Raw genomic sequence first — 25,974 nt, forward strand, 5'->3', positions numbered from 1 at the left:
TAAGATAATGAACTTTACCAACATACCCCCTCTTTATCTCCTTTTCGGAACTCTCTTATACTCCCATATGCTTTGTCCTTTACTGTTTTTCAAACCTTCATCTTTTTCCTTCTCTCATGATTGTAAATCTTTTTAAGTCTTCAGTGACAACAAATGCATTGCATGTGACAACTCTTATTAAAGAAAGTCCAATCTTTTGTTTGTTTGTTTGTTTGTTTGTTTGTTTTTGGGCTGCACCTGCACAGCATATGGAGATTCCCAGGCTAGGGGTCTAATCAGAGTTACAGCTGCTGGCCTATGCCAGGGTCACAGCAACATGGGATCCGAGCCGCATCTGCCACCCACACCATAGTTCATGGCAAGGCTGGACCCTTAACACACTGAGTGAGGCCAGGGATCGAATCTGCATCCTCATGGATGCTAGTTGGGTTTGCTAACCACTGAGCCACAATGGGAACTCCTCAATCTCTTTTTAAGAGTTTGCTTAATACCAAGTCTTTCATTTATCTTCTAACAAAGCTCTATTAAATGTTTACTCTTGGTCTCAAGAAGATTTTAATTCAATGAATTAATGTCTTTTTGGTGCCATTTTACTTGGTCTATGTACCATTATCAAAATTGGGTAATCTTGTTAGATTGCTTTTCGTAGATGTTATCATTTTTTTTTTTTTTGCCAAATCTCTAAGGATGCACTTACTGTTAAAGCCCCAATTATGAATTTTTTTAAAAAGGGTAAATTTTTGACAGAGATATTGTAGTTGGAAGAATTTTATAACTTCCTGATATAATTCAAATGCTTTATCTTGTTCACAAATCTTCATAATTGACTCTTCATTGTAGCCAGACTTCTTTATGATACGTACTTTAATTATTAGCATGGGAAAGAATGAGAGGAAAGGGAAGGGGGAACATGTAACATATATTCTCAATTGCGTTCTTCTTCTAATTCACATTTTAGAAGTCCAAATATATCCCAGACATGGAGAAAGTATTTTAATTTTGGCACCCATTAGGAACTCACTGGCACTTCAACATCAGCTGTTCAGAAGACTGCCAGTAGACTGTTTAAAGTTTTTAGGCCTCAAGGAACAGCTGGGCTTTACAATAGCATTCAGTTTCAAATTTTATATTTCATGTGAAGTACATTTATCTGATTTGATATGTTAACTTCCAAACAACTGGAAAGCTTAACTCGTTGTGCAGTACATTGTAAGTGGGACAACCACAGAATGTGTTGGCCAAACCAAGGTACTTTCACAATGAAAGAGGATGCTGTCCATCATCCCATAGTATAACACGTATAAACTGGGGTATAATTTCCCTTGACTTTAAGCAAATTCCAATGCAGGTAATTCAAATGGTTTAAACCTTTTGAACAACATAACCACACCTGCAAAACTATATCATTGATCCATAAACCACCTCCAAACTTAGTGACCTAAAATAATTACTCTTTTATTAATGTTCATGTGGCCAGGATGGCTACAAAGGCTGGGATGTTTGGCACAGCTTGGCCTTTCTCCATATAGATTCTCATCCTTCACACAGTATTCACATTCCACATGTATGATATGCTTGTCTCCATCCTAGGTTTCCAGAAATATCATCCCAGTAACAACAGCAGGCCTGAAGAGTAGGATCCCCTCATTATCTAAGTCAGGTCTAGATGCAAATGAAGCTTCTTGTGTTTTTCACCTTGGTGCGGCTCCCCTTATCTGTGCCCATGTGCCGAACACACAGTAGTGAGACAGAGTTAACCATAATCAACGCCACCATTCAGAATGACAACAATAGGAATCATATGGCTCTAAGCAGTTTGTAGCAATTCTGAATTCCCACAGGACATGTGTTGCCAGGCCACATACTTGGGGGCAGGATGTTCTTTGAGTGAGGCCCAGTTGATGTTCTTTGGATAGGACCCAGTTCTGTTTCCTCAGAGTGGTTCTGTAGTTCATTGCTCTCCTAGGCTTTTGGCTCTGCTATCTGGACTCTTGGCTCTGTCCTCTGAGATATTCTTCCTTTTCCATAAGAAATGGCCCCTGGCAGCAGAATAACTTTCTCAGTCTACTTCCTGACCGTGGAAAATTGAGGACCCAATAAGGTCTTTTCATTCTGAAGTATCTTTGTGTCAATTAACCCAAGAAGTTCAGTACCCTTAATTTTTTTTTTAAGTCTTTTTAGGGCCACATCCATGACATATGGAGGATCCCAGGCTAGGAGTCATATCGGAGCTGCAGCCCCCAGCCTATGCCAGAGCCCCAGCAATGCAGGATCCAAGCTGCATCTGTGACCTACACCACAGCTCACAGCAACGCCAGATCCTTAACCCACTGAGCGAGGCCAGGGATCGAACCCATGTCCTTGTAGATGCTAGTTGGATTGGTTAACTGCTGAGCCACAATGGGAACTCCTAAATTATTTTTTAGGCTTTCTGCATATCAGATTATAGTCTATTCCATTAGATACGCAGATATGTGATAGTCTATTCACAATTCTTTTCAAAACAGACCTTCTCTCTTGGTTGGCCTATCAGAGGTCTGTGGGACAAGTTCTGTTTAACTAGGCAAGATAGTCCCCTAGGCTCCACTTTAAATCATTCAGAGGTTTTCAGAAGAGTTATTACAGCCACACACTTAATTTGATCTTTGACTGCAGGTTTTATTTTACTTTGGAAATCTTTTACAAGCAGGTCTTGTGTCCTCCATGGTCTGTTTAAATTTTGCTCACAAGCTGAACATTTCCTTCTTTAGTTCATGTCCATTAAAATGGACCTTAGCATACAGATGTGAGAAACCAGTTTACACATTCAACTTCTGCCTGGAAATCTCTTTAATCAGATTCACAAGTTTATTAGATACATTAACTCTGTTCTATGTAACTAAAAGTGATAGTTCTATCAGTTGTTTCACTGTTATATGACATAGATTGCCGTTTTTCTCCTAGCCTATAAAAAATTTGTAATTTCTTCCTGCAATATTCTGTGGTTTCTAGTATATAGACCTTATACATATTTTGTTAAATATGTCACTGTGAATGTCATGTTTTGGAATGCTATTGTAAGTGGAGTTGTATATTTTATTTCATTTTCAAATATTTACTTCTTGGATATAGGTATACATTTGATTTGTGTAAATTGACCTTACATCCTACAATCATGTTAAATTCACATATTTTTTTAGTGGATTTTTTGGTAGATTCCTTAGTATTTTCCATATATATTTGATCATGTGTGTAAAATGAAAACTGTTACTTCTTCCTTTCCAATGTGTGTTCCTACTTTTTATTTTCTTGCCTTATTGTAATAGCTGAGATCTCTAGCTATTATAGTGTATAGCATTGAATAGAAGTGATGAGAGTAAATATCCTTATCGTGTTTCCAATTTTAGAGGAATAGCATTCAGTCTTTCACTGTTAAATGTTGTTAGTTGTGGGTTTTTCATAGGTTCCCTTTATTAGGTTGAAGAAGTTCCTCTCTGTTCGTAGTGTACTGGGAGTTTCTGTTATAAATGGATGCATATTACTGTAGATAAATTATACCTCAAAAAACTGATTTAATAAAGAAATTTACCTATACTAAAGCTTAACTAGAGCAATTATATATATATCAGTTTTAAAAAAAACTTAAACTGTGTAAAGTTTTAAAAGTTTAAGAAAAACTATTCAAGGCTAAAAAAATTATTTTTTATTATCAATCTGCTATCATATTAAAGGTATAAGCAAAATGTTGTTTGAAGATTCTTTCAGAAACAGAAAATAAATCTAAGAATTTAATTGCTATCTTTCCATTTCTTAAGCCAATGTGATACTTCAAAGCTCAATATTATTATTCTGTGTGATAAACTTTATATCTGAGTTTAGTATAACTCAGATATTTTAATACCTTTTCTTTCTAGTAGAAGACATAAGAATAATAATAAAAACATAAGAATGTTTTTAAATGTTTAATGATTATATTTCTTATTCTTATTTATAAACACTATAGATATATGTAATAGTAAATAATAAATTTTTAGGTTAATTCTGAATCAGTATAGCTAGATTTTTTTCCCATTTCTATCCTTATTATACAGATGAGGAAACTGAGGCTCATTCAGAAAGAGTAAATGACTTGCATTTAGTTATTTCTATACTGATGGTAACTTTTTTTGAAAAATAGGAGTTACTTAAAGATCCACTGTACATTGGACTGCGACAGAGAAGAGTGAGAGGTCCTGAATATGATGATTTTTTGGATGAATTCATGGAGGCAGTTTCTTCCAAGTATGTATATAATTTTTACTTTATCTGTGCTTGAGTTGAATTTCAAAACTTAAAGATAACCTCATAAAATAAACTATAAAGATGTCCAAGTTTGGTAGAGGATGTTTAATACTTAGAAGTAATTCGAACGAAATACACACATACATGTATGTATATGTATATATATATAGCCTTATAACTTGTTGGCCAAATGATAACGTCATGTGTCTTTCCTCAAAGAAGATGCTGCTATCCATGAAGATACTTTTTTCTTACAAGAATCTTCAGAATCTGTGGTTTGGACTGCATGGTTGTGGTGAATGAGGCAATGGCCAGTGACTAAATTACCTGAGCAAGGCTTTTTATGGTTATTGGCGGTCTGTGCTTTGTTTCTGGCTGCTGATAAAATCTGGTCTTTGATCATCTTTATGGTTGTATCAGACCCTTTTGTGGCAGGAGAAGCAGAGGGGGAAGTGAACATGAGTTAATACAATCCACAAGGGTCCAGAATGGAGCAAGAACCAGAACATCCTGTCGCAATCCATATATTCTGAGAGAGTTTTGTCACACTAACAGCCATCCCATCTGTTTCTGTATTGCCGCAGAAACCGTGTACTGTTTAAAAATATATATGTTGCTTTGGTTTTTCACAGAAATGAGCTCATGACTAGAATCAACTGTAACTAGAGATACACTTCTGGTTTCTTTTTATTATAAGGTTTAATTTTAAGAAGTTGTGTTCAACAGCAGAAAGTACTTTCATCAGCTTACATAGTATTTAGAATGTATTGAATCTCTTATTACCCAAGGTTTTAGTTCATACTATATTTGCCAATTAGTATGTACTACTTTTTAAAAACCCACGCCTGATTGATTTATTGTTATAATTTATTATCTTGTTTCATTTGACTCTAACTTTCTGATAGAAATAGTTGAGGAACTGCACTTTAAGTTTAAGATGGCATGGTACAATTAATTGCTAGTAGTTTTTCATATTTAATTTTAAATTCCTTACTCTGTGAAACTTACATAAGATTTTGAAATTATCTGTAACTTTCTAGGTAGAAACATTAATTGGGGTTTTCTAGAGATTACTATGAGGTGTTATAAAGAAAAGGAAAATGAAATTCTCAGCATATTTGTTTTTGTTTTCCACTTGTGTAAATAAAATCTATCTTACATAGTTGATGTCAACATAGTTGCAAAAAAGGTGTTAAACAGGTTTTGACCTTAGCATGTATGGCCTATATAACTTCAATATTTTTGAAAGAAAAAGAGAAATAATTTCGTAATCAGTGGAAAGCTTTCTGTATCAAAAGCTAATTTTGAATAAGCTGTGTCAATCTTTTATCAGAAAACTGGGGGGGGGGGGTTGTTGTTTAATGTTGAATTGAAGGTTATCCACAATCTGTGATAAAGAAATGGGAACTGACAAGTCAACAATAATTTTAAATGCAGAGGCCACCAGTAAATCAGGAAGTATACTTCTGGGCTCTTCCCAGAGAAGAACCCCAAAGGCTTTTCAAACTTCCTGGTATGATGCTGCTTTGGAAAAATATTTCTAGAAATGAAACCTGACACTACCAGATTAAACTGGGATGAAGCCCAAGATTTTTTAAAAAGGATATTGGAGTTCCCATCATGGCACAGTGGAAATGACTCCGACTAAGAACCATGAGGTTGCGGGTACGATCCCTGGCCTTGCTCAGTGGGTTAAGGATCCGGTGTTGCCGTGAGCTGTGGTGTAGGTTGCAGACGCAGCTTGAATCTGGTGTTGCTGTGGCAGCTACAGCTCCAATTAGAGCCCTAGCCTGGGAACCTCCATATGCTGCGGGTGTGGCCCTAAAAAGACAAAAAAAATGAAAGAATAAATAAATAAAATAGAAAGGAAATATAGGAGTTCCTGTTGTGGCATAGCAGTAACGATTCCACTAGTATCCATGAAGACGTGGGTTTGATCCCTGGGCTCACTCAGTAGGTTAAGTATCTGGCGTTGCTGTGAGCTATGGTGTAGGTCACAGATGCAGCTCAGATCCTGAGTTGCTCTGGCTGTGGCATAGGGCGGCAGCTGTAGCTTCGATTCCCTAGCCTCGGAACTTCCATGTGCTGCTGGTGCAGCCCTAAAAAAATAAACAAACAAACAAACAAAGGAAATATAGCTTACATTCAAGGTAGAAAATGACCATTACAAGTTGGTTTACCCAGGAATCGGATTCTGAGATGAGTGATTAAGATGTGCTCTTGGAACCTTTTGGAAGGGAGGGGACAGGAAAAGAAGTGGATAGAGGGGGAAGTTGAATTGAAACTTGGACCCACCAAAAGCCTTGGATAACTTCACTGGGACTACCCTTGAATGCTGTTTAGCCCCTTGAGGGAACACTAGGAGTTCCCATTGTGGCTCAATGGGTTAAGAACCCAACATAGTGTCTGTGAGTTCTGGGTCCAAAAATTAGCTAAAGTTTGGAAGCTGAGCAAGTAGTTGGGACTTCCTCGGGGTAGCTACCCTCAGGCTTGTGGTCATCTATCTTTGATTTCTTTTGAATGTCCACATGGAGCAGTTGCCATGTTACCTTTTTATTTTGCCTCTATGATGCCTCATCCTGCTAACTGTGCCCGTAACTCTCTGGGGATCAGGATGACCCTAGCTGTATAGGCCCAGTGTCTGGAGAGGAGGTGAGAATAGACAGATGGTAGTTAGGGTGGCACAGGTTCTCTTGTGGGGGAGAAGCCTCTGTCTACATTGTCCCCAGGACAAGGGGCAGGTCCCTTTTGTGGCTCAGCAAGCTCCAGGCAATCTGGGAAGTCAGAATTTTGGGAGGCATCAAACCAAACTTCTCATCCCCAGTGGCAACATCCTGTTCATTTCCAGTCAGAATGCCAACTCAGCAGGTCTTCCTTGTTTGGGAGTTTGGAGTCTTTGACGCTGATAAGTAATTCCTGTTCTTGATCATCAATTTTCTCTGCCCGGAAGCTACAAGATCTGAGAGCATTTTTTTAAATTAAAGGATAGTTGTATTAGTTTCAGGTGTGCAGCAAAGTGGTTCAGTTTTATATATACATATGCATGTATATATATATATATATATATTCTTTTTCAGATTTTTTTCTGTTATAATTTATTACAAAATATGAGCACAGTTCCCTGTAGGTAGGACCTCGTTGTTTACCCACTGACAGCATTTCACCAGAGTTCCTCTGGCTTTCACGTTGGTGCTTACTTGCCCTCAGCTTTCTGGATTCTTCTTCCACTGTCCTTAGAGTTATTATTTCTCCTGTATTTCCTAAACCTCATCCCAGCTAAACTGCTCCCTTCTTCTGGAATGCCATCCTAACCCACCTCTGGTGACAGTTCTAGCACTTGAATGGACCTTGTGCCAGGTTCTCTCCATTCCACAGGTGGTGGGTCTTCATGACCAGCCAGGTAGCTTGTGATCCATCTCCAAAGTCTCTCTTCTCACCGCCTTCTTAGACCAATCCTGGTACCACCTGTCACAGAGGAGGTTACCTGGGAAACATATTCTGAAATGATCATTAGTATCCCATAGGTTTACAGATGTGTGCTAGAGATCAACCCCTGTGGAAGGGCACAGTGGAAGCAGGAGTGGGCGCAGAGGACAACTGAGCTGGGATGTGGACACCTTCCTCTGACCCCAGGGGGAACTCTGGAATTACAGTGGCTTTTCAGAATCATCCCCAGTGGGACTAAGATGGACAAGCCTTTCTATTCCTGCATCTTAGATGTTGGATGTGCATCACCCTGAAAAAGAGCATGACCCTCCGAGTAGTGCTTTCTTGTAGCTCAGGCAACCTCTGGGACAACAGTGGGAATTTGACAGCCTTATCACAGTGCTTAGCACCATGATATTTAGATAAAGATAGAAACTGAGCAGAAAAAAGAGTTTTAAGATTTGTTTGTAAGAAAGGCATGTTCTAGAAACTGTAGGAAGGACTCTATTTCTGTTATTCTGTTATCAGGTTACATGATAGACAAATGCTAGCCTCTGCATAATATTTTTGCTTTGGAAAAATGGGCCATCGGAACAAACCATTGAGGCGCCCCAGTCAACTGTGCCCTAACAGAAGCTTGATTTTTCCAGTAAAAATGTCATGTCAGATTATTTTTTTGTAGTGTCCCCATGTGGCTCAGTGGGTTAAAGATCCCACATTCTCACTGCAGTGGCTCAGGCTGCTGCTGTGGCACAGATTCCATGCCTGGCCTGGAACTTCCATATACCTTGGGCTTAGCCAAAAGAAAAAAAAAGAAAAGAAAAGAAAAAGAAAAACTCAACAACTGTTTTTTCTTTCCAATTGTTTTGATGTATTCACTCATTTGTTGAAAGCCAGGCATGGTGTTCGGTGCTAAGGGTACAGGATTGAATAAGACAAAAATAATCCTTGCCTTTCATATAGCTTCTCTACTAGATAATAAACAAGTAAAAAAGCAAATAATCGAATGAAATTTATAATAAATGGAATGAAAAAAAACAGGAAATTGGATTGAGAATAATAGGGAGCAACTTAATTTACATAAATCAGATGAATGTTATACCATTACTTCTTCTATGAAGTCAGTTGTCAACATCATGATGCTTTTTTAGTCATGATGCTTTGGTTGAAAATTAGTGTGAGCTCTTCAATTATAGTTAGGTGAATTCATAAACAGTGAAAAACTGAATCCAGAAAGTACTGATTAGAGTTCCTGTTTGGGCTCATCAGGTTAAGGACCTAATGTCTTGATGGGGACGTGGGTTCGATCCCTGCCTTCACTCAGTGGGTGAAGGATCCAAAGTTGCCGCAAGCAACTGTGGTGTAGGCCAGTAGCTGCAGTTCCTAGCCTCTGAACTTCCATATCCCCCAGGTGTCGTCCTAAAAAAGAAAGAAGTGGGAGGGGGGAAGAAGAAAGGAATTATCGACTAGTTAGCCTGGATATTAAGTAGCATCTCCAATGAGGTACCACAGATGTGTTTCGCTAGTACTTGCCTTTTCATTGATTTTATCGGTTGATCCTAGTAATTCTACATCTGAGAGTATGGGTTAAGAAAATAATCCTGAATAAGAATGTAAGCAAGGTCATCTCTCTGCTCAAAACCCTACAAAGTCTTATCAATGCATGCAGAATGAAAGTAAGTCCTTGCAAAAAAAGGCCCTGGTCCATCCGATAACGTGCTTGCTCTTTTTTCTCTCTAAAGCCAGGCAGGCGAATGCTCCATGGCTTGTCTTTTCTTCTCCTTGGAATCCTCCCCACCCTCACCTTGCCCAGCTTTCCACATGGTGAGCTGTCACGCCTCCTTTAAAGAATATTTAAAATTTCCTCAAATAGCTCTTTCTCAAGGAGGCCTACCTTGACCAACCTATTTATGGTTTTACCCACAACTCATTTTTTTTCTTCTCTGCATTTATCAATATATGGCATGTTTATTTTTAATTTTTTATATTCTACCTATATCTCCATCCTATAAGTTTCATGAGAATGGGGAGTTTTCTCTTTCATTTAGTGCCATACCCCTGGTTTCTAAAACATTATCTAGCGTGTGATGAGGATTCAGTAAATGTTTATCACATGAATGAATGAATTTGATTCGTTTTGTTTACATAGCTTAAAATGATAGGTATGAATGGATAACTCTGGTATTTTAAAGAATCCCTTCATTTCATGTGGTTTAATTTCAGGAAATATTAAAGCTCATGTAACCCTTGCATACTGCCAAGTACATATTAAAATCACTACTTGGATGCACTTCCTAAATATTTGTGTTTGTTTTTTGGCTGGACTTCTTGTAGTAACCTTTGTTTTCCAGAATCAGTTGCCCCAGAAAGTTAGTAAGGAAAGTAATAGGAGTTCCTGCTGTGGCACAGTGGGATCAGCAGCATCTTGGGGGTGCTGGGATGTAGGTTCAATCCCTGGCTTGGCATAGTGGGTTAAGGATGTGGTGTTGCTGCAGCTGCAGCTCAGCTAGAGACTTCAGCTTGAATTTGATCCCTGGCCCAGGAGCTCTATGTGCTGCTGGGTGGCCAAAAAAAAAAAAAAAAAAGTAGTGATAGTTTCATCTTTGCTACCTAAAATTCTCTACATCAGAATTCCACTAATAATCATTGACTAAATGAGAAAAAAAATTATCTCAAGTGAGCTTTAAAAAGCTAGTCCTAAATTTGGGGGGAGTTCCCTGGCGGTCTAGTGGTTAGGATTTGATGTTTTCACTGCTGTGGGCCAGGTTCAACCCCTGCTCTAAGAACTGAGATCCTACATCAAACCACTGCATGCCACAGCCAAAAAAAAAAAAAAAAAGAATAAAAAGCTAGTATTAAATTTTTTAACAAAAGTAATAAAAACTATTCAGTAATGACTGTACCTGATCTTTTCTTCCTTTTTACTTTAAATGTTTAACAGAAAAAAATTACTTTGAAGCATTAGGAATGGAAATAAAGATGATAATTATATTCAGATAACCTCCCTCAAACTTGGCTGACATCACAAATTTTACTTTGATCAGTCACATAACATTTAAGAGAAGTAATCTTAGTCTGAAACTGTACCTTCTTCCATTTGCTGCAAAGTGTGTTGATGGCGTTTTCATAAAATGATGTTTTCTTTATTGATTGAACATTGAACTGAAGCCTTCACTTTGTTGAGGCTGAGATAGACCAGGATATTCAGAGAAGCTATTAATTTGGTCAAGTTCTTGAAGGTCACATATCAGACTTCAAAGGAATAAGATATATATATACCCTAATTACCATGGTCGTATTTACTAAATTTATTATTATTATCATTATTATGAATATCCTCTTTTTCTAAAGATGTCATCATATATGTAAGTTTATGTGTTCTCCATCCTCACAAGAGTTGCAGTTTAATAATTTCTCCACCATTCTACACTAAATCTTTGGCTGCCCTGCCTTTTATTATTTTTTTATTTTTTGTGGGTTTTTTCTTTTTTCTTTTATCTTTATTATTTGATAGGTTTTCATTTTATTTTTTTATTTTTAATGATTTTTGTTTCTTTCCATTATAGCTGCTTTACAATGTTCTGTCAATTTTCTACTGTACAGCAAGATAACCCAGTCGCACATACATATATACATTCTTTTTTCTCACATTATCCTCCATCATGTTCCATCATAAGTGACTAGATATAGTTCCCAGTGCTATACAGCAGGATCTAATCGCTTATCCATTCCAAATGCAATAGTTAACCCTAAATTCCCAGTTCACCCCATTCCCTTCCCCTCCGCCTTGGCAACCACAAATCTGTTCTCCATGTCCATGAGTTTCTTTTCTGTGGAAAGGTTCATTTGTGCCATATATTAGATTCCAGATATAAGTGAAATCACATGGTCTTTGTCTTTCTCTTTCTGACTTACTTCACTTAGTGTGAGAGTCTCTAGTTCCATCCATGTTGCTGCAAATAGCATTATTTTGTTCCTTTTTATGGCTGAGTTGTATTCCATAGTGTATATATACCACATCTTCTTAATCCAATCATCTGTCAATGGACATTTAGCTATAAATCAGCTATAATGGAAAAATAAAAATCATTATTAAAAAAGCCACCATCTAGGTGGTATTATTAAAATTTTCTCTGCACCTAGAAAATACTATGCTTATGAAATAATTCAGAGAAAGACAAATTCTGTCTGATATCACTTATATGTAGAATCTAAAAAAATAATTCATACTCATGTTTGTGGCAAAACAAAAATAGACTCATTGATACAGGAAACGAACTGGTGGTTACTAAAGGGGGGGAGGGGTAAATGAGGGATATGGAATTAAGAGATACAAACTGCTATGTATGAAATAGATAAGCAACAAGGATATATTGTATAGCATAGGGAATTATAGCCATTATCCTGTAATAACATTTAATGGCATATAATCTATAAAAATACTGTCACAATGCAGTACTAATATGAAACAATTGTAATATTGTAAATCAACTATACTTCAATTAAAAATTATAATAAAAAATAGTCTTCTCTACCAGCCCCCCCAAAATAAATATAAAAATTTAATACTAGCCTTTTTAATGCCCTTTTATCCTTCTTTCTGCCGTTTATGCGGCAGTTGATTTCATGGCTGACTTCCTGGGCTGCCTTCTTCCACTTGTTCCAATCATTCCCTTTTTTACCTAATCCTTTTTTTTAGATAAATGGATGTATTTATAACTTAGATGACTTTTATCTATAAATCTGTGGGGCCCTTTGGATTCCACCTGTCACTTTGATCAGCATAATTTACTTCAGTTTTCATTAAAAAATCTAATGAAAACATATGACTCTGTAGGACACCACCTGCTATTCTTCCTTGTGGTCCAAAGGTGATGTCAGCCCTTTGAAAATAAAAAAATCAAATGGAAAGAATGTCAATACGAGAAAATTCAGCAACCACATTACTAACGAACATGACTCAAATCTACTCGCTGTAGATTTATGACTCAGACTTTTTTTTCCATTTTCCTATCCAAGGAAAGATCAGATTCACACTTTAACTCTAGCTGTATTTTTTCTGAAATGCCAGTTATTGCTATTTATAGCTTTCTCTCTCCCCCCCTTTTTTTTTCAAGTGAATGAGAAAGACAGGTCATGTTAAAATTAGAAATCTATAGGTATGCATTGTGTGTGTGTGTGTGTGTGTGAATATGCATACATTTATATTCCCTGAAAGACTTAAGGTGGATGTATATTCAGTACTTTAATATGAGTTTTGCCACTTTGCCCCTATCCCAGTCCAGTCTTGGAGGAGCCAGTTTGAATTGGAGGATCAAGTCAAATTTATCATCTCTCTCAACATGGTTTACAACTCCTTTTTCTCCCAGATCCTTTCCTTGCCTCATCCTCTTTCTTCTAATCATTAATTCTAATTGCATGAATTTCAGCCCTCCTTTTATACAGGTGTAAATTTTTTTACACTGGTTTTATTCTATTTGTATGAGTCCTATGTATATATTATTTTATTGTACCCTATTTTCATTACTAGAATGTGAATTTTGTCAGAAAAAGAACTTTATTATGAAGGGAATACTTTTTTCATGACTCTTCCATATTACACTGTACCACATTGTGGGTAGAAAAGGACTCCCATTGAAAGCATTACTTAAACATGGATGCTAACTGTCGTGAAACTAGTGTGACACATAACTGAAGGAAAGGTGATTTCCTGACATAAAGTAGAGAGTCAGTTTTCCATATACAGTGGCTCTGCCTAGAATAAAGTAGAGGTTTGAGTTTTGATTACATGGAAGCATTTATGTTTTAAATTTTAAATTTTCTATAAGGAAGAAAAATATTTTTAATAAATTCCTCCTGTGTCCATTATTACCTGTCTTTTCCTCTTTGAATCAACAAACATTGGCTTCTATAGAGAGGCAACCCTTAATATTTTATCTGAGTTTATTAAAGCTGAATTATTTATTTATTTATTTATTTTTGCTTTTTAGGGGTGTACCTGCAGCATATGGAGATTCCCAGGCTAGGGGTTAAATCAGAGCTGGAGCTGCTGGCCTACACCACAGCCACAGCAACACTGGATCTGAGCCACGTGTGTGACCTACATCACAGCTCAAGGCAATGCTGGATCCTTAATCCCCTGAGCAAGGCCAGGGATCGAACCTGCAACCTCTTGGTTACTGGTCAGATTCATTTCCACTGTGCCACAGTGGGAACTCCATAAAACTGAATCGTTTATTAAAGAGGTTCATTCTCATTTGACAATTTGTATCCCACACGCTCTTTCTGGGTCTCTCTTCTTTGCCTGTTCTCCTGACTTTCATTTAGTTAAGTGATGTGCAATTTCTTAAGAGCTTGTTTCCTATTGTTTCCCCTCCATATTACCATATGTAATAAAGTAGAAAGAAACGAAGGAGTATATCTGCTCACTGGCAGGATTAAAAAAGGAACCTCGCTGTAGATTTCCTTAGTTATACACGTAGATTAATCTAAAAACACAAGCAGAGAACAATGTCAGTAGCAATGCTTTGTGGGTCAAAATAAAGTCCTTTGTCATAATCTTTTCCTGCCCTCCTTAATTTATATGTCGTTATAAAAAAGGTAAAGCAGGTATGCATATATGAATAATTTTGTTTTCTGTTTTGTTTGGTTTGTTTTTTTTTTAAATCTTTTTAGGGCCACACCATAGCATGTGGAAGTTCCCGGGCTAGGGGTCCCAGGCAGGCCTGTGCCACAGCCACAGCGACAGCAGGCTCTGAGCCACATCTATACTGCAGCTTGTGGCATCACTGGATCCTTAACCCACTGCGTGAGGCCACGGATCAAACATGCATCCTCATGGATACTAACTGGATTTTTAACCTGCTGAGTCACAATGGGAACTCTAAACACAGTTTAGTTTTAATTTGCAAAGACTATATGTATGGCTACATGTGATAGGGAAATAGTGTAACAACATTTGAATGACACACATATATATTTTTTAATTGGATATTTAAAATGTTGGAAGGAAAAAGGGAATTAAGAAGGCAAATTCAGAAAGTTGGTTGGGGATAAGGTTAGAAATTAAGGGGACTTTTTTGTTTCCTAGGAAATGTAGAAGCTGATTTGCTGTTAATGTTGTATCTTGACCTGACTTTGTCGCTGGTGATCAGTACATTTCGTTTAATGGAGACCGGAGTCATGCCAGGACCCATCCTGAACCCCTCCCACCCTCTGCAGCCACCACACCATCCGCACTGCCTTCCTGACTCTGGGCTCTTAGGACATGTTCCAGCTGAGAACATTTGCTCATGCTTTTCCTTCTCCCTGAAATATTCTATCCCCCTGCCACTCCTCACCCTGAAATCTATTTGGTTAACTTGATTTTTCAGTATTTGTTGAAATCTGACTTGCTTCTGAGGTATCCTGATTGTCCCCAGATAATACTGAAATCAGCCCTAACTTCTCACCACCCCTGGCTCTCCCACCACTTCTGCTTTGCTGTGCTTTTTCTTATCATGTAGCTTTATATTTACATACATTATATCTTTGTGCAGAATGTATTCATTTATTACATTTACTGATAATTGGGTATTGCACCCACTGGAATGTTTGTTCCCCAAGGACAGGGGTCTAGTTTGTTTATTTTATGAGCAAGTGCCTATATCAGTGCCGGGCCCAGAAGAGAAATACAGTAAATATTTGTTGAACTGAACTGAACTACGCTCAAAGGGAGGCCATGCAAGAGAAGATGAGTAAATTGGCACAGATCTTTCCCCATTACTAGAAAATTAAATTTTAAACAGGCCTCACTTTTGATGAGTTACTGGCATCATTTTCATGAGGAAGGGAAGCCATAAGGATACTCTGAGTGAGGAGTACCTGATTTTCTCAGGCCTTATGGGTAGATTATTTCTCCAGGAGCTAAAAATAAGTACTGAAGTGGGTATGTTACATAACAGAATCTACATTTAATGGCAGTTGGTGGTAGATTTTTTTTTTTTGAGCTGATAGATTTCAACAAGTTCTATTATTTCAAACTGTAACAAAACTTGTGTAAATTTTGCCCTAATCAAGACATGAGAACAAAATAATCATCCATATTGCCAAGATGATCATATTCTGGCTAACTCAGTGTTCCATCGTTTGACTGTTATTTTTGTTTCACACATTATGAAGCAAGCCAGAATTAACACAGCATGCCACAAATTTGATTTAACCATGATGCAGTGATTAATTCTTTAGACTGTTTTCCTTTGCAGTATCTACAGATGGTGACCTATTTCTTTTTTTTCACATCTTTAGTGAAAATAATACCACGTCCTACAGTATACGTGTAAAGACCGCCACATTTGCGAATAGGAAACAAAATAAGCAGCTGTGAAATTTATTGTTAACCAGTATGGTGAGATTGGAATTGTAGGAATTCAAACAGAAGAAAGGCTCAGTCATTCTGAGCATATGTTGGAATGGGTTCCCTTGGAATAAGTTCTCAGTCCATTTCTTAAAAGTCCTCATAGTCATTTCTTCATCATAGTTCATCATAGTTTGGGATCTGACTCTCAGCTCAGGATGTTTAAAAACCTGATTTTGCCAATGTACAAAGTCCACCTCTCAGGAACATGGCATAAATAAAACCTGGGCTTTGAAAAGTGCATGAGCAGATGCACTTAAGTAGATAGATTTTTATCTTAAGTGAGAGGATGGATTATAGTTAAACATTCTCTAAAGTGTTCCAACTGCAGATGCTATATTTCATTTCAACATTCAGGGCTGTTCTGTAGCATAAGATTTAGTGATTCAAGGACAACTGTGATCATTATGAGTCAGCTGAAAATGTTAATCACATCATATAATTATATTTGACCCAGAGGAATAAACCCATTCAGTGTTTTAAACTACTTTGCTTGCATAAACTTTACCTTTTCCTTGCTGCCCAAAGTTTATTTTATCAGGAGCTCAAGAGACAGTTGGAAAAGTGATTAATTCAAGAGAAAAAATTTTCATGAAAGGTATTTTATTTGCCTTGTGTTATATTCTCTCTGCTCTGTATTACTTTGTACAGTCAGCCTCAGAAGCCAAGTTCATGACAAAAATTACTTCCACGGTAAAAAAAAAAAAAAAAAAAGATACAAAGATATTAAAAGCTGTTGAGTTAACTGTGTAAAGATTAAAAATGAGACTTGGGCTTACATAAGCCATTTATCTATTCAACTGGCCCAGTTCTTGACTTTCTTTCTCTAGTTTTAAAACATCTCTATCAGCACCGTCTGATTATATCCCAAAGCAGAGATAAATAATTTCTTCTTCTTGAGCATCTTCTCCCCCCCACCATAATTTTCCTATTCATTTATATCATGAACAGGTTCATTACTAAATCCATCCAGGGGTTCCCATGTTGTGTCCTTGATCCATATGCCCTGATTCCATTTCCATCACCATAACCCACCTTCCCTAGACCTTGAATACTTCCAGTCTTTCTCCCTGTACAGAACCCTTTAGAAACTTTTGTGTCCTAGTAATAAGTCTTCGTACACTTATCTTCATCCCCTTATTAGCTCTTTCACCTTCCACATATAAATTACTTTCTGATCTGGCCATGTACTTAGTTTTCCTCTCTTGCCATACTCCACCTTCCATATATCCTGTGTACAAGTCACGAAGAACTAGTTTGAGTTGCCTGTATGTCACAATTCTGAGTTTCAGTTTTGCAGGACTGAAAAGTTTCTAGAGATCTGTCACACAGCCATGTAAATATACATAAGTTATTGACCTGTGTATACTTCAAAATGGATAAGGGAGTTCCCTGGTGGCTCAGCAGGTTAAGGCCCTGGCATTGTCACTGCTGTGGCTTGGGTCATGGCTATGGCGCAGATTTGATCCCTGGCCCTGCAACTTCTGCATGCTGTGGGAAAAAAATAATAGTTAAGGTAGTAAATTTAATGTTAGGGTTTTTTTTTTTACCACAAAAAAAGAGAAATTGTTAGTCAAGTTTTTACAGATGAAAAACTTTTTAAAAATTAGTAAAATATCATTTAGTGTTAGACTAAAATACTTTATTGTTTTTATGGTAAATGAAATATGCAGCCCATGTAAAGTGCTTGGAATAGTGAGAGCCCAATAATGTTGTAATTGAACCCAGTAACTTTCACTTTTCAGTTCTCTTTGATGCACTTTGATGTTAATTCATTTTAAACTGCTTTTACAGACAGGGTACTGGCACTGTATCTCAAAATGATCTGATATATTTCACAAGGGCTATTTATATGGACACAGGGAGAACAATCTTGAGGCTGAAAGGAAAACTTTAATATAAATGTACATTTTCTGAGATATTTTATGCTTTGCAAATTACCATGAAATAGCTACCCTGCTCCTCTATTTATCACTTGTTTGTATTTTTGTCCTAAATGCTATAACATACAAAAAATATGCCTCTGAGTATACCATTTATGTATTTTGGAGCACTCACAAATATTGGGTATTAAAAAGCATATTTGAAATGATGGGAAAGGGACTTGATTTGAATGAATTGATTATTTTCTTGATGTTTAAAAATAGTTATTTAAATCCAAGAATGACTAGTTGATAGGCATTCAGATACCATCATGGATTTGAATCTCCAAAAATTAGAGAATGATTTTTACTGTTGCCATCAAGAGAGAACAAAGATTAACAATGAAAGAATCATGATTCCTTCTTATTTTGGTTATGAGACATCAAAACAGCCACCAGATGTCTTCCATCACTATTAATAACAATAACAGCTAGTATATTTGGGGATATGTACCTGCCTCTGGTCTAAGTGTTTTTACATTCTTTTAATTCTCAAAACAGCCCTATACCATTTGGATGATTATTTATCCCCATTTTTCAGATAAGAAAACAGAGGCACAGAGAGATTAAGTAACTGTCTAGCTACCCAACTTGAAAGTGACAGGGCAGAGATTCAAATGCAGACAGTCTGGCTCCAGAGCCCATGCTCTTAAATTATTGTGCTACATTCCTCTCTGATTTAAAGGAACGTTATCCATATGCATCATGTTCAAGTAACACGGCATCTGTTGTCCATTCTGCGTTCAGACATCTTATACATGTAGCTTTTGGTTATAATGGTGAAAATGGAGATCACCATAGCTGTAAGCTCTCAGCTGGAATTTAAACATGCCAACATGAGGATGAGCAGGACCCTTACAACGGTGAAAAGGCAGTTATGGAAAACCATGTGATTTTGTTTAAAAACTGTGCATTTTCCTCTTTCCCTCAACATTATGACTTCCTTAAACAAGCAAAATGGCTTGATGATATTTTGTGGTATTTGAATTGTAAACAAGTAGGAAATTTGCATGAATTCAGTAGGCTTTTCATTCCATGGGAATTCCAGTTCTCACTATTTCTTGTGCATTGCAGATCCATTCCTACCTTGGGTTCTGGGCTCTTGGTGTTCTCTGGACCCTGCAGGCCTTTCCCATCCCTCCTTTAAGTCTTTACTCAGTTGTTACCTTCTCACTGACATTTTTCCTCCATCATTCTGTTATCAGCTGCACCTCCTCACGCTGGCCAGCTTTCTCTGTCTCCTTTCTCTGCTTTTTCCCTATGATGCTTGTCACCTGATAACATGTTATATAATCTGCTTATTTTTAATTTATGAGCTGTCTCCCTGAAATACAAGTTAAACTCTATAGGGGCAAGGCTTTTTTTTGCCTGTGTGGTTTGCTGCTGTTATCTCAGAGCCTGATTTCCAGGAAACACTCAGTAAATGGTTGTTGAATACAATCAGTTTATCTCTGGTTTCTAAATAGTTCACATTAAGATTTAGCTGGTAGCTGACTAGAATGAAAGCTTTTGTGCTTTCTGTTGTAGGTGAAAGAACAGAAAAAACCCATCCACTGGGTTTTGAACAGTCCCTAATACATAAGTCTTTGGTAACTGTTAATTACATAATATCTCCTGGTGGTTTAGGTTGTTGCATTAGTTTGTAATGAGTTGTGCTCTCATTCCTATTTTTAATCCAATCTTAACATCCCAATGTTAAGAAAAGGCAATATACACAAATTTATCCCACAATTATGTATATTAAATTGTAAACACTTAATAGACGTCTTTTGAAATTACATTCTGCTTTATAAGATCTCATCCAGCTAAAGCACTGGAACTCATCACATTTCTTTGGCTTTTTGTCATATATTTAATCTTAATTTAAGTTGATACATGTATGTCACCTTGACAGGAATTTGAACTGAAAGAGAATGGAAGACACAACATTGTAAATCAGCTATACTCCAATATAATATAAAAAATTAAATTGAAAAAAAAGAATGGAAGTCATATTTTATTTTTCTTTGTAATCACTTCATACCCCTGCTACGCATCAGTTGCCTTTAAATGTTGATTTACAGCTATGTATAATTATTCAACAAGCATTGAGAACATCATTGATTGTCTGGAATTTTAAATGTTGGAATGCCAGCCTAGAGAGATAAAGAATTTTCCCAGACAGCTTTTGAGTAGAAAACTAGCCCCTTAAATTTGATTGGTTTAAGCATGATTATGCTGTTATATGGGAAAAGAACCAGCCATAGTCAAATAGGACTTAATGTGTGAGTTCACAGTCAAACCAATATTTTTGTTGTTCTCTATGTTAAACTTTTTCTGTAGGTAAGCTGTGTTGATATAATGGCAAGCAAATAAACGATAGTGAGGGTAAAGGGAAAAAAAAACAAACTAAATATCGTTGACTGGTGTTCAGTAAGAGACGTTAGCCAATCTTTTGTAGCTCCTCCCACCCCATCCTACCAATGATATGTGTAAACTTAGTTGGGAAAAAATATTTAGGGTACCTTGAATTATCTGCTTATTCAGTAAACACATCAAGCACCTATGTGTGTCAAAGACATTCATTTTGTTAAATGCTCTTAAGGAACTCAGCATAGTTGGGGAGGGAGGTAAATAGACATTTTCAATAAACCCTGGAGTAGAAATGCATTGAGTCTTACAGGAGAATATAGGAAATAATGTACCTAATAAATGATGTGGGAAAGATGAGCTGTCAGAGAAGCCCTACCTCGTTTGTCTCTTCTGGCTTTTACAGAAAGGATAGTTTAATCACAGTTCTTTTTCTTAAGTGTGGAACCATATGAAATTAAAATTAGGTCCAGATTTGCTTATTTTGTTCCTTTTGATTCACCATCACCCCTTGATATTTTGAGACGTTGTATTAAATTTCCATGAAATTGGCTTTAATCATGGGGTAAGGCTGCCTAAATCTGCATATGTATCTGGAAACCTTCAAAGTATTTTTTCACAAGTTAGTGTTTTATGTTTAAAGACTTAGACACCTGGCCTCAACACCTTTTAAGTGCCAGATGTAAGATCTTTCCCAGGCACACTCTTAAATACTTCTACAAAGTTAGATTTCAGAAATGCAAACCAACACAGGAGACTTCATTTTATTTGTGAGATGGTGGTTAAAGCAAGTTGACAAATAAGATTTAAATTTTTTTCATTACTCCTCAGCAGGGGATCAAACATTTTTCCTTTTACAATCAGTTTGTTTATTCATTCAATAAATAATGTGTATTTGCTATATGCCAGGTGCTGGAGATACATTTTTATGACTAGTAGTATTAGATTCACCTGCACAGAGATGTTATATCAACTAATACCCAATTATATATTTGTGGTGAGGCAAGAGTTATAAAAATTCTGTTACACTTCTGGGTATTTAGCCAATGTGGTTGTTGGATCAGTTCTTTCACTCTTGTGGGCAGCTTTTTCTGTATGTTTGTTTCACTTCTTTAACCATCTTGTAAAACATGGTCATCAAAAAGGTAGAGTGATTTGGAGGAACCAAAGTTTGAAATGCTTAGAACTCCGAAAGACATGGCTAACGGACACTACAAGTAAAGGAAGTCCCACCAGTTACTTAGTGTTAGAAGAAGCAAGTCCTATCATATATTCAGTTTTCTCTCACGTATTCGTGTATCAATTATACTTCTTTTTAAAAAGGTTAGTGGTTGGAATTCCCGTCATAGCTCAGCGGTTAACGAACCCAACTAGCATCCATGAGGACACAGGTTCAATCCCTGGCCTCACTCAGGGGATTAAGGATCCAGCATTGCCGTGAGCTGTGATGTAGGTCACAGATGCAGCTCGGATCCCGTGTTGCTGTGGCTGTGGTGTAGCCCGGTGGCTACAGCTCTGATTGGACCCCTAGCCTGGGAACCTCCTTATGCCACAGGTGTGGCTCTAAAAATACCAAAAAAAAAAAAAGATAAAAATGTTAGGGGTTGTCCCAGAATTTGTAATACACATTTACAACTAAGACAAGTCCACTTTCAAATAACTATTTCACTTCATGTCTACTGTAGGTACCTTATAACAGAGTATTCCCACTTCATCTCCATCCTTTATAACAGTGCTGTCATTCACTTCACTTGTCCCCGGGGTATAATCACCAAATACATTGTTATCATTATTATTTTGAACAAACTGTTATCCATTACATCAGCTAAGGTAAATAAAATCAATTCTATTTTACCACACTTATTTCTTCTCCGAAAAACTTCTAACTTTTCTTGGAAGGCTTTTCTTGGTGATAAATTCCTTCAGTTTTTGCCTGTGAAAGTCTTTATTTCTCCTTCTCTTCTGAAGGATAATTTTTCTGGATACAGATTTCTAGGTTATGGTGGGATTTTTTTTTCAACACTTTAAATATTTCACTCTCCTTTATTCTTGCTTGCGTTGTTTCTGAAGAGAAATCTAATAATCTTTAACTTTCTTGGCCTGTGGGTAAGATGTTTTTTCCCCCTCCAGCTTCTTTCAGAGTTTTTTCTTTGTCTTTGATTTCCTGCAGTTTGAATATACCTAAGTAAAGATTTTGGGGGTGTTCATCCTGTTTTGTGTTCTCTCACTATCCTGGATCTGTGGTTTGGTATCTGTCATTCATTTCGTAAAATTCTTAGCTATTGTTATATCAAATGTTTCTTCTGTTCTGTTCTTTCTTCCCCTTCTGGTATGTTCATTATGTATATGTAACACCTTTTGTAATTGTCCCATACTTCTTGATTGTTATGTCCTTTTTCCCTCTTGGCTTTTCAGTTTTGTAAGTTCCTGTTGACACTTCTTCAAGCTTGTGAATTCTTTCCTCCTTCATGTCTAATTTACTGATGAGCCCATTAAATGCAGTCCTCATTTATGTTACTATGGTTTTGAACTCTAGCATTTCTTTTTGACTATCTCTCTGCTTACATTACCCATATGTTCTTGCATGTTGCCTATTTCTATTAGACCTTGTAGTGTAGTAACTATAGTTATTTCAAATTCCTGGTCTGACTTTTCCAAAATCTCTACCATATCTGAATTTTATGCTAATGCTTACTTTGCTTTTTTTTTTTTTCCTCATAGCATGCTTTGTAATTTTTTGTTAAAAGCTGTGCATGATGTATGGAGTAAAATGTACTAAGGTAAATAAGTCTTTAGAATGAGGGTTTTTGTTCATCTGGCTAGGAGTTAGGCTGTGTTTACTGTTGTTGTAACTGTGATGTTGGAGGCTAGTTTTCTCAGTGTTCTTGTTTTTGTCTCCCCTGTTGTCTTTGGATTTTCCCACAGACTCATTAAGCGAAGTCCATGTTGAAGGCTAGAGGGGCTTTTTTTTTTTTTTTTTGGCCACCCTGTGGCAAATAGAGTTCTCGAGCTAGGGATCAGATCCAAGCTACAGTTGTAAGTTGTATCGTGGCTGCGGCAATGCAGGATCCTTTAACCCACTGGGCCAGGGTAGGGATCGAACCTGTGTTCTGGTGCTTCAGAGAAACCACCTATCGCATTGCACTGCAGCGGGAACTCCTAGAGGGGCCTTTTTAAGAACAAAAGACTCTGGATATTGAAAAATGTTTACTTTTCCCTTCCCTCTGCCAGAAGCATAAGGGCATTTTTCAGTCTTCGCAGCAAGAAGCTGTGAGGTTTCTGGAGGCTACACTCTAGGAGGAGGGATCCCCCTAAGATCAAGCCCCCAGGAGTTTTTAACTCTCAAGTTAGTCTACTCTGAGCTGCCAACAGTTCAGCAGTTACACTGTGAAGCACAGATATGGGCTCCAGTTGGAGGGTTCTGCCGGCCTTCTGTTCTTGGTAAGCCAAGACTCTCTGAATTTGCCTGCTCATTTCTCGTTTTCAGGGCAGTAGGCTTGGTCTGTGAAGAGTTACTACTTTTGAGTTTGTTCAGCTTTTTCTTCTGGGAAATCCAGTGCGAACATTCAAGCCATTTGCAGATCAGACTGGAAACCTTGACCCTAGATTCAGAACTCTGATCTGCAGATGGCAGGAGGTCCAAGAAGACAAAGTAACTTTCTGGCACCCTAAATTGACATTCTAAGGCTTACTTTTGTCCTCAGTTTCAGTTTGACAGTCCAAACTATGACCTTGCCTTACACATCCTGGATGAATCCTTTTCACTAATCGTGTTACCTTAAACTCTACAGTCTCCTATCTGTTCTGCCACAAGCCCATCTGAGCCTTGGATCTTCCTTGATCTGTGGTCACCCATGACCCAGGGCCACTGCAGTGACCACATGAGCAGTGGTTTTTCAGATGTGCCTTCTGCCAATGTGGAATTATTGGTTGATTCCAATTAAAGTGTGGGAGCTTAGCCTATTGGAGGATTTATACTCAGATTCCAAAAGCCATTGAATTTTCACACATTGTTTTAGAAGTTGCACTAGTTAAGGGGTAGATGTTACGCATATTGGCTCTTACAGTGAATGAAGAGAATATAAATATTGTTTATAAAAGACAATATAAATAGCTGAACAATATAATAGTTCACAAAATATATTAAAAGTTATATTTGAGAGAATGCTTGCTGTGTTTTCTTCTAAAGGAATGTTATCATTCATTGCTTAAGTATGTCTTTGAGGTGGGATTCAGTTTATTTAAAAACAGATGATTCTTTTTCTTAAGATTTAATGCACAGTGGAATTCATTCTAAAAAGCTTTACTTTCTTAACTCTTGTAGAGCTAAAGAATTATAGCATGTGAGTTAGACATTTTTAGAATTGATTTCCTTCCCGTGGCAGTTTGTTAATAGATAGATACCTGTTAACAGATAGAACTTTTTTGCAGTTAATACATTAATAAAAATCTACTTTCTTTTTATTTCTTTCTTCCTTTTTTTTTAATGGTCACACCCATGGCATATGGAAGTTCCCAGGCCAGGGATCAAATCCAAGCCACAGCTGTTACTTATACCATGGCTGCAACAAAACTGCATCCTCTTTGACCTGCTATACTGGGCCAGGGATCAAACCTGAGCTTCCACAGTGACCTGGGTCACTGCAGTTGAATTCTTAACCTACACTGCACCACAGTGGGAACTCCAAAAATGTTCTTTCCATCCTCTTTTCTTTTTAATTAAACTGTGGACATGAACACTTATCAACAGCATAAGAGATCTCAGAATGGAAATTTTAAAAATCAGGTAGTAAGCATACCATAATTTTATATTCTCTTCCTCCATGCTCCATTGTTAACTGAGAATTGGGAAACACCAAGATTTGAGTGTAATTATCTCAGCAGGGGAAAAGAGCCAGATGTTGGAAATGTAGCAGTGAAGCCAAGGATAGGAGTTTTAAGAAAGAGGGATTAATCAGACCAAACACAGCAGTGAATCCATCAAGGTAAGGATTAAAATTTTTCCACTGAAAATTCTTTTTTTTTTTTTTTGGCGTTCCTATCATGGCTCAGTGGTTAAGAAATCCAGCCAGCATCCATGAGGATGCGGGTTCGATCCCTGGCCTTGCTTAGTGGATTAAGGATCCAGTGTTGCCATGAGCTATGGTGTGGGTCACAGACACAGCTCAGATCCTGCATTGCTCTGGCTGTGGCATAGACCAGCAGCTACTACTCTGATTTGACCCCTAGCCTGGGAACCTCCATATGCCGTGGGAGCAGCCCTAGAAAAGGCAAAAAAAGACAAAAAAAAGAAAGAAAATTCTTTTTTTAATCATAAAAATGGGATACATGGAAATTCCCTCACGGCTCAGTAGGTTAAAGATCTAGCCATCTGCCAGAGCTGTGGCCAAAAAAAATAAAATAAAAGGATACTTGACATGCAAAGGTTAATAGGCACTTAACCAAATAAGGTCAGTAGGGCACACATGTCAGTACAGTTAGAAAGCCTTGGCAGCGTAAGACTTAACTGAAGCAGCAGAGACGGTGTCATATAACTTTCGTTTCATAACACAGAACATGAAGTAGATTCTTGACAGCAGACATAGAATCTTCTTCCAAAAATTGTAGTGAGTCTACCTGATT

General features: G+C 37.3%; 1 protein-coding gene across 3 annotated transcripts in view; it reads left to right on the forward strand.

Moving 5' to 3' along the window:
- Window positions 1–25,974, forward strand: part of ME1 (malic enzyme 1) — a 193,688-nt gene that overhangs the window by 90,803 nt on the left and 76,911 nt on the right. For all 3 annotated transcript variants that reach the window (XM_047763152.1, XM_047763158.1, XM_047763167.1), the window contains exon 6: window positions 4,157–4,260. In XM_047763152.1, coding sequence (XP_047619108.1) covers window positions 4,157–4,260 — 104 coding nt within the window. The remainder of the gene's footprint in view (window positions 1–4,156; window positions 4,261–25,974) is intronic.

Source organism: Phacochoerus africanus, chromosome 2 (genome assembly GCF_016906955.1).
Source record: "Phacochoerus africanus isolate WHEZ1 chromosome 2, ROS_Pafr_v1, whole genome shotgun sequence".
In the NCBI taxonomy this organism is placed as follows: Eukaryota; Metazoa; Chordata; class Mammalia; order Artiodactyla; family Suidae; genus Phacochoerus; species Phacochoerus africanus.